The sequence below is a fragment of the Penaeus japonicus genome, unplaced genomic scaffold (genome assembly GCF_977035675.1).
Source record: "Penaeus japonicus unplaced genomic scaffold, GWHDUDI00000001_assembly GWHDUDI00000017, whole genome shotgun sequence".
In the NCBI taxonomy this organism is placed as follows: domain Eukaryota; kingdom Metazoa; phylum Arthropoda; class Malacostraca; order Decapoda; family Penaeidae; genus Penaeus; species Penaeus japonicus.
In genome coordinates, this window is record NW_028234419.1 from 3,041,577 (window position 1) to 3,051,576 (window position 10,000).

General features: G+C 43.0%; 1 protein-coding gene across 1 annotated transcript in view; it reads right to left on the minus strand.

Annotated features, from left to right (window-relative positions):
* LOC122266111 (uncharacterized) overlaps positions 1-10,000 on the minus strand; it is a 34,480-nt gene that overhangs the window by 10,354 nt on the left and 14,126 nt on the right. The window contains exon 2 of the mRNA XM_086545827.1: positions 6,040-6,145. Coding sequence (XP_086401953.1) covers positions 6,040-6,136 — 97 coding nt within the window. The 5' untranslated portion in view covers positions 6,137-6,145. The remainder of the gene's footprint in view (positions 1-6,039; positions 6,146-10,000) is intronic.

Below are 10,000 nucleotides of genomic sequence, written 5' to 3' on the forward strand. Positions count from 1 at the left end.
CGTCCCAACCACAGGCTGATAAAGCTAGTACATGACCACGAGGGGGCACTGTGAGGAAGGAAAATAAACCTTACATAGCGTGATGAGAACTGAGAATGGACAATAGGACTTAAACTTCACACGCAGTTAGAGCATCTTCCAGAGGAGTCACGGGAAGAAGTGGACAAGGGCAATGCAATCGAGGCAGTACTGTTTGTGGCACCTAGGGAACGGCCTACCGACTCTCAAATGAGCTCGCACACAGTTACGGAGCTGTTTAGAAGTCCATGACACTAACCAAACAGGGCCAAGGAAGCCCACCAAGCATTCCAATGACGATGGGATGCTGGAATGTCTAGGGAAGCTGTCATTTCAGATTGCACAAGCGTTTAGCAGTGGAGTGAAGCTACCCACGTCCATGACGCCTTGATAAGCCAGGTTGGGCATGCTTTTTACACTCTATACAGCAACGAATGTGAATGGCCAGCAAGCCAAGAGGCAATATCAGTGAGGTTGTGTGATGAGAGCTGTGGATGTGCCGAGTAAATGGAAAAAGTTTCTTATGGATTAAACCCTTAATTTCATGCGCGCAGTCATAGTTGGACCAAAATGAACGGTAGATTCTTGGCTTAATTTCTTTGGCTACACCCAGGAATATGGTGATAGCATTAGTGATGACCGAATGTGACTTTGTGTCCTGGATGCAAAACCAATCTAAACGATTGTTGTAATAACATGCTATGAAAAGCAGTGTTTAGTAAATTCGACATCACAAACGTTTTAGTGGTTATTGAAATGTGAAAAGTGTACGAATCTGTGGGTCTCACCACCACACAAGTCGAGGCACGGGCAAAGTTTCACTGCATTCCCCGGTTGCCTAGCAACCTAGAAGTGCGCAGTGAGTCTTGTGGCTGGCAATGGTGTAAGGGTATTAGCACTTGCCCTGTCTCCACAACTATGTGTCATAAGGGGAACTAGGTACATAAATGTAACTCGCCACCCATTGTTAACAGAATCATCACACGGGGTACAACAGTCAGTGCATCTGGCAAAGAAAAAGTCAGTGGTGGTGGTGTGTGACAACATAGGAGAGGCAATCGGATCTATTGCAAATGAAGACAATGTGAACAGGTATGCCTGGCAGGTCCCCAGCATCAGACATGAACAGGACCTCTCTTCAAGTTAATCACTTCACAGCAGGGCGCTCATTTACAGCATATAGCCAAACCACCTGTGAGCAGATGTTTTTAGGATGGGTGTTGTAAAACCCATCATTGCAGTCATGCCGAGGGTAAAGTATAACGCCGTGTGACTTTCCCAGGACCCCTGTTGCTGCTGATTCAACAAAGCAACAATATGTCAACTGATATCAAAAACTACCATGCATACAGAGCAAGGAAAACGTGGATCTGCTTGAAGAGTGGCTACTGGAGCACTTAGGAATGATTACATTTGCTACAGGGCGATTGCCGCTTCCCAAGACGTCATGCCTTCCTCACCACATCTCGTTGATGAACCAACAAAGTGGTGGGCTTGTATGTTTGTGGTTACAAGGAAGGATGGAAAACCCTGGCAAACAGTAAAATTCTAGCAGTTGAACCAAGCCTATTATGAAACCTACGACACACACCCTTCAGCATGATTTCCAGTGTTTCCAAACACACCTATAATACTACAACAGACGCTTACTCAGGTTCAATGAACATAGGTTGGATGAGGAGAGCAAGCGTGTGACAACCTTCATAACCCTATGGTGACAAGTTCAAGTTCTACTTGACCTGGGAGAAGAACCAGCCAGGAGAAGACTTACTGAAGAGCATCACATCCTTCTGGAAGCCATCATAGCCATCGATAACAGACATATGGGCATGGTTTGGGATAGTGAACCAAGTAGCCCCAATCTGAGCTGGTGCATCCCTATTGGAACCTTTCTGCGAGCTGCTGAAGAAACCCTCAAGAAAACATGTGTATTGGGGCGCACAGCTACAGGCCATCTTTGATTAACCCTTTGCGGATGGGTGTCATGACATGCATGACGCAGGAGCTCTGGCTTGAAGATGGGTGTCATGACGTACATGACGTTCGGGAATTTTGGATCACTGTGGTTTTAATGTGCTATGAGCAATGAGTGAGTGATAATGACAAATGCAGTCATAATTACTATAACTGCTATAATATTAAGCGAAATGAGTTTCAGTAACATCTAAAACCTAGATGGCAGCACTTTCTTCTAACACAAGCAGGAGAAAGAGCCTTGAATGACACCCATCCACGGTCTCTAGAAAGGACTATCTTTATAGAGTGAAGGCCCATGGCAAGTTGCCAACCTCTTGCTTTAAAGTACCGCTGATGAAGGATGTGCAAGCAGAACGGGAAGAGGAAGCTGATTCATAGCATGCCCAGTGCCAGTAGAGATGCCTTTTACTGTGGCACTCATAGTCATAAGCACATGTTTCTTTCCTCTTCCCTAACTCTTCATGATATCTTTATTGCGGATGCTTACATGTTACGTATTCGTTCATGACAGCAAATAAATATGAAAAAATAAAACTGCTTCTTATCCTCCCATAAAACAGCAATACTTCTATCACACTGAGTATAAAGAAAATAATGAGTTAATATGGACCCTAAACTACGACTTCAGTCATCTGTAGCATTGACAGAGCCTGTGATATGACAGATATAAATAAGCCTCTAATACAGTAAAACACAAAACTTAGAACACAAAAATGGCTCGAGCTTTATGACTAAAAGAGAGTGGGAAGAGTCAAGGTATGTTGCATGAAGCTGCCTCGTTCTGAAATGAAAACCATCCTGGAAATTGGGCAAGCAACTCTATCTGCAATGGGTTAAATACTAGAAGCTGTGGGGAAGCTATCAGGCCTGGCTCAAAATGGTTCTCACGGACTACAGTATGCAGGGCATAGGGTTTGTCATCCTGCAGCAGTACTGTCAGTGCATGACCCCAGAGACTCCTTTCTGCTGCGAGGCTGGATGAAATTCACTTTGTCCAGTAGTAGTCATCTCACAGATGCTGTGCAAAACTATTCAACATTAGAAGACGGGCACTGGCAGTGGTATGATGCCTTCAGCACCCTCACCCTTGTCACAGACCACAGACCCCTTGTTTTTTTTGTTTTGTTTTTTTCTTTTTTTTTGAGAGAGAGAGAGATAAGGAATTAAAGGAAATATAAAATCCACACATCTTCAACCCGAAGGAAAAGACATTAATGTTCTCTTACCAGATCAAGCATCTTAAAAGGAAAAGCAGTGCAGCAGAAATGTTATCAAGGTACCCCATCTTACATAGTACACCAGATGGAGGTAACTCAGCCCTAGAAGAAGACATGGTGGCACTTGTTGTAGCAGCATCTTTGGGCGACGTTAGAGAGAGATTCATCATGGACCGAGACGCCCTAGTACAGGAAGCAAGCAGAGCATGACAAGGATTACCGTCTGAAGTACACAAGAGTGGCTGCAGGGGACTAGGCCGAACCAAAGTCCAGTGAGCCAGAGTGCCTTCGCCCCTTCTGCACAATGTGGCATAACCTATGTTGCCACAATGACCTCGTTATGTATGCATCTTTATCTTGTAATTCCAAAACGAGTGAGGAGTACCGAAAATTTGCTCCATTTATTTGGAGTGACACTTATAGTAGGTACTGGTATAGCTATGACAATGTTTAGACAAATATACTTGTAGTTTAGTTCAGTGTTTAAGTCTCCATAAAGCAGGAATACACTGTACACTCAGTGTAGCGTCACAATCACGAAGTACAAAGTGTGGTCAAACATTTTCTTCATTGTAAGAAAGAAAAAACAAATTACTTGCGACTATATACACTCATCCTCCTTCTCACTCCTTGTGCCACTGCTAAACTGGCAGTGGCACCTTACACGCCTCATACATGATCAAAATTGCTCATGACATCGCCCACCCGCCCGCAATGGGTTACTACAGGCGCCACTGCATAGTTCGTTGAACCCACTGACAGACAGACGTTAGGAGTTCTACTGAGAAACTCTTACATCGCCACTACAAGTTAGCCAACAAGACCAGTACACTGACCAAAGCTTTTTACTAAGTAGAGTTAAAGAAGGGAGAGCTTAACGACGATGATAACAATTTGCCCTTCTGACTAATCTCGTGATGGAAAGATTACTTTGATAAACTTGTTTGATTGACCAGCAGTATATTGTTCAGCAGTATATTGCATTTGGTGAGGATTACACAGAAGAAAATAAAAAGTTCAAGAGGTTGAGGAATTTTAGTAAGGGTGGATTATAGATGATCACTGAAGTATATGGTAAAGCCAAAATTTTGCATAGTAATAAATGATAAAGATATCTCCAATGATAAAGAAATATAGCCCCTTACATAAGCAATAAATTTCTTCTAATCATCCTATGCAAAGTGTGACATGAGAGTCGAATGAAAATTTGTAGGTTTATTATTGTGACATTACTCATTTACATTCAAACACATACATCCCCATTAAAAAATAAAATTAGACATCTATCAAATGTCGAGTTCATTAATTGACATAAGATATTTCAATCTCAAAAACACATCACAGTGCTCTTAAAATGTTGATTGGTTTATACAAGATTAAATTGCTCCAATTTACAAAGTTGCCGCATTTATTACCAACAAGTTTACATACCCTATGTAAAATAATATGTAAAGAATAAATGATATTCTTAATGCTGTTAATTTAAAGTACATAATGTTTATTTGCCAAAAACATATTCGTTAATCAAGATTTTGAAATTGATGCAATGGTCGCTTTGACATACAATGAACACGCACAATTAAACATATTTACAACAGCAGCCTACTCATTGGCAGCAAAATAACAGCCATCGATAAAGACATTTCTTCATGATATATACTGAATTCTCTTTCAAACAAATATTTTTACCCATCAGCTATTGTTTTGTTGCTGAAGTTTTCATTATTTTCATACTCATTAATTTCCATTCAGCTTTTTAAGTTAGCTTGTATATAACGTAAATATCGTTCACTGACAGTTAATATGACATTTAACTATTGCTGCATTTGCATGCTTATATTTAACCATGATTCCCTTATTCTACTTTAGTACCACAAGTTTGGCCCTTAATTTTGATTAATGTGAAACTGATGTAAATTAAACACTGTCCTGACAAAATATTCTTGCCCTTCCTTCCTCGTCCACTACCTGGCGAGTTATTCCCGATGGTGCAGTCTGCCTCAAGCCTGAGACATTCTGCTTCCATTCCATTTATTATATTGGAACTGCTCCCTTCATACTTCTGGCACAGAAAAGTGACCTACCACAGCTGAGCAGACCCCTTGGTACCCGACACACGACAAAGTGACTTTATCCTTCCTGCCCCGTGTTTAGACCCACGCCATGCAAGCACTTGGTCTTTTAGGGACGCTACTTTCAATAAACAGCATTACAGAGAGGACACCCTTACCTCTCTTTCTCTCTCTCTCTCTCTCTCTCTCTCTCTCTCTCTCTCTCTCTCTCTCTCTCTCTCTCTCTCTCTCTCTCTCTCTCTCTCTCTCCCTCCCTCTCTCACTCACTCACTCACTCACTCACTCACTCACTCACTTACACACACTCACTCACTAACTTACACACACTCACTCACTCACTCGCTCTCACTCACTCTCTCTATCTCACTCTCACTCTCTTCTCTCTCTCTCTCTCTCCTCTCTCTCTCTCCTCTCTCTCTCCCTCTCTCTCCCTCTCTCCCCCCCTCTCTCTCCCTCTCTCTCTCTCCCTCTCTCTCTCCCTCTCTCTCTCCCTCTCTCTCTCCCTCTCTCTCTCCCTCTCTCTCTCCCTCTCTCTCTCCCTCTCTCTCTCCCTCTCTGAACTTCTATCCATAATCAAAATAGAGTAGACCTGACCTCTCCCAGGGGCTCTGTGTCCTCCTGGGGCATAGCTGCCTGCAAGGCTGCCCATCTCACTCACCCCTCTTCGCCAGTACCCAAACATGTGCTTATTGGTCATGTATTTGACCGATTGTTTACAGTGAGAGCAAGACAGACAGATGCAGGATTCAACAAACCTTCTTCCTCTGGGTCTCTGTCTTTTGGCGAAAAGGAGTCTTCGAAGCCCATGTCAGCCTCTGGTGCGGTGTCCCTGGTCGAGCCCCAAGGATCCATGGCTCACACCTTGAATAACAGAAAGAAATATTAGCTCCCTTGGCTTGCTCCAAGATCCTTATTATTACATAACATACCTAATGATAGCAAAAACATTTATTATATAGCTCATTAGTATAGGAGAAAACTACAATGCTAGTATGAGAATAGAAAAAAATGGTCACAGTGAGCACCAGGTTGAGTGACTCACTGCAAAGCGACTCTGTGGTTAGGCTCAAGAACCTCTTCGTTATGGCATTTTCCTTGATCTTTTGCTGGTTTATGAGAGCACCCTCTATGTGCAGCCTGTATATCTACAAAGATAATGTGACACACTCGAGGATGCATGCAAGTGCTTACGTGTCAAGCCCATCATGGTACAGAAGAAATGTTTATGGCGAAGGACAAGTAGGGTTTGCAAACAAATTGGGTTCCAGCCCTATTACAGAACGAGGTTAAGATGGCCATCCGTCTGATTCTCTATACTCGTGTATAAATGTGATGTAAAAACATAAAATCTCCTAACATCACAACTGGACTTTCCGTGACGAGATTGAGCTTTACAAAATTACAATTTCCTCAATCAATAAAGCAAACGCTTTTAATCCTACCACAATCCAGGTAACAAAAAATTAATAGCAGCCAGTGGTAAAAAAAAACGGGCCAATACATTAATAACAATTTTTACAGGAGAGCCACATGAACCGTAAGCAGAAAAAAAATGTATTAATAGAAATGAAATGATAATTTTTGTGGGATTTCTGACTTTTTGTTGGTTCTCTCTCTCTCTCTCTCTCTCTCTCTCTCTCTCTCTCTCTCTCTCTCTCTCTCTCTCTCTCTCTCTCTCTCTCTCTCTCTCTCTCTCTCTCTCTCTCTCTCTCTGAGTCTATCCGCTGTGGTGATCGGACGTATTTTGCCTCCTCTCCGGCGCAGCATTACAACTCAGCAAACCATGTCATGTCATGGTCCCGCAGTGTCAGAGGGAACTCTGACTCCTCCCCCCGGGTTTGAGGGGGCCAACCAGGGGGCCTCCCTGGTGCTTCCTCGGGCAGCTAGCACGAGCTCTTATCCCCAGAGTGAAAGGGGGCCCTTGGCCCAGGGTAATGTGCCCCCTTCCCAGGGTACCGGGACCTAAGAGATGGGCCCCCAGGCAGCAAGGGTCAAAGTTACCTCCCCGCCCAGGAGAATGGGCACCCCCACGGCAGCCAGGGTCAAGGCTACTCCCCGGCCCAGGGTAAGGGGCACCCCAGCACCCAAAGCAACCCTAACAGTGTCAACAGTGAAAACATTAAAAGCAAAATTCTTTATGAAGATGGAAATAGAAAAGCTGTGTATCAAGCCGGCAGTGACATAATAGTGCTAAACACAATTCTGTGCTTTATTGCAACAAAAAGGTCATGGGCAAGGTTGGTCATCTGTGAACCGATTAGGAAACTATATCGACCGGATGAAATTGCACAAGCCCATGACATTGTTATCAGTCCATCCGACGGTAGAAAACCCAGGAACACGACTCGGGATTTTAAAAGGATGACAAACATCATCGTAAACACCATGGTTGATCAGTGCCTCAAAAATGAAAATATAACATTTGCAACAATAACAACAGACAACCACCACAGACTGGTCGCAACCTCAAAAAATCAGGTATTTCCTCTTCTTTTGTGAAATTCTTTCATAAGTGTAAAGACCAGGGAACACAGACCCATCATGAGCCATCTCACATAGATCATAATATGATGGAAAACAAAATAGACCTGCTGATCGGAATGTTCTCAGAACAGCAGTTGGCCATCAAGACAATTATGGGGCAAGGTGCGATGTGTCATCACCAGCGTGAACTCGCCGAGGATGCATCCCTCACCCCTCAACCAATCCCCCACAACAAATCCCATCCGATCCCCCATCTCCCACCCACGATCAGAGCACCTACCAAACTTTCCCCTTTGCATCTCCTCCCCCTATCATAACGCCCTCTACCTCCACCCCAAGTAAGGCAAATACAAACAGCCCCACCTCCTTGCCCTCCACGCCTGTGCCCATGACCAGCAACCCTCCCCTCCCGTTGCCCTCTCTTCACTCCCCGCCCGCGGCCAGCCAGCTGCCCCGCGCCCTTGTCGACTACACCGGCCTCTCCCAAACCTGCGTCACCCAAGCGCTCGCCCACACGAAAACCAAAAACCAACAAGGTAGACAATGCCAGCGCTGAAGCTTCAACACAAGTAACACCTGAACGAAGCTCTAAGAAAGAACTAAACAAGAAAAAAACAAGCTACTCGATCCCAACCGCCACTGGGAAGACACAGCTCAGCAGCAGGTGCAGGGTGCCTCTGCCCTTCCTACTGCCCTCCCCCCCTGCTCCAGTAGTGACACCAGTGGTCATCAATAATTATGCAGAGATCACAAAAACTACGTAAGAAATTAGTAAGCAGACAGAATCCTGCCAAAATGCCGATGAAGAGGGTTATACCACTGTGCTTTCAAGAAAACAGAAAAGAAAAACAAGAGAGGAACGCCAAACACCCAAACCGTTGAGGGGAGCCGATCGTCCCGATACATTCTATCTCTATATCATCAGTTGCAACCCCGATACAAATGAAGAGGATATAGAAGAACATCACTCAGAAAAAAATGAAAATATATCCAGTGTAAAAGCTCATATGACAAAAATGACACATAGATACTATACAAGTTTCACAGTAACAGTTATGGTCAAAGACATAAAGCCTAAACTATTTATAAACTCAGATGCGTTCCCCGACAATGTCAGTGTTTCTAAGCAGAAACAAGTACAAAAACGATCAGAAAGTTTGACCGCGCAACACTATCAGCACGGCCGGTGATTAGGTCGCAGAACATCTTAAAAATAGAACATATAAACGTACAGTCTCTCCTCGGTCACCTTGAAGAAATTGCATTGTTAGTAAAGGAGAGAAATGTAGACATACTCTGTGTTAGTGAAACATGGCTCCACCAGGAAATGATAAGTAACTTTATCAAAATTCCAAATTATCAAGTTTATCGATGTGATGCAGGGCGAGGAGGAGTATGCATGTTTGTAAGGCTACCCATAAGTCAAATATGATATCAACTACAACAAGTAATTATACTACCGTAGAAGATATCTGGGTTACCGTACAAAGCAACATGCTTCTTTCCTTCATTATTGGCGCCGTCTATTGTCATCCCCATGCAAAATCTTAATCTTTTGAATATCCTGAAAAGGTTTTTTAGAGATGTGTCCTTAAAAAAGAAATCACTTTTTATCTCGGGTGACTTAAATGATGATTTAAGTAAACCAAATTATAAGTTAGCAAAGTTAATCAAGAAAAATAAACTAGAACAAGTGATCAATAAACCTACAAGGATCACAGAAAATAACTCGTCTATATCAAATGTAATAATAACGAATAAATTAGATATCATTCTCCATACAGACGTCATTCCATGTCATGTTGCTGACGATGAACTTATTACGATGACGTTGAATATAAAGAAATCAAAGCGACCACCGGTTACAAAAACTTTTCGTGACTTCAATCACTATGACTCTCAGTCATTATGCGAGCTAATCATATCTGAAGAACCAACTCTATTAGATATTTTTATCGACAGACAATGTAGATACCCAGGTAACCATCCTTACGGAAGTGATAAAAAGCAGCATAGATGCCTCTGCTCCCTATGTGACAAGAATCGTCAGACGTCCCCCTGCTCCATGGATAAATGACATCAAGAGAGCCATTGCCGATAGAAATAATTCCCAACAAGTGCTCAAAGGAAACAGATTGAGCCCGCCCTTGAAGCAATTTATAAAGTAAAAAAGAAAAATGTTAAGTCATTAATTCAATCGGCTGACTAATAATTTCAGAAATAAATTCGCTA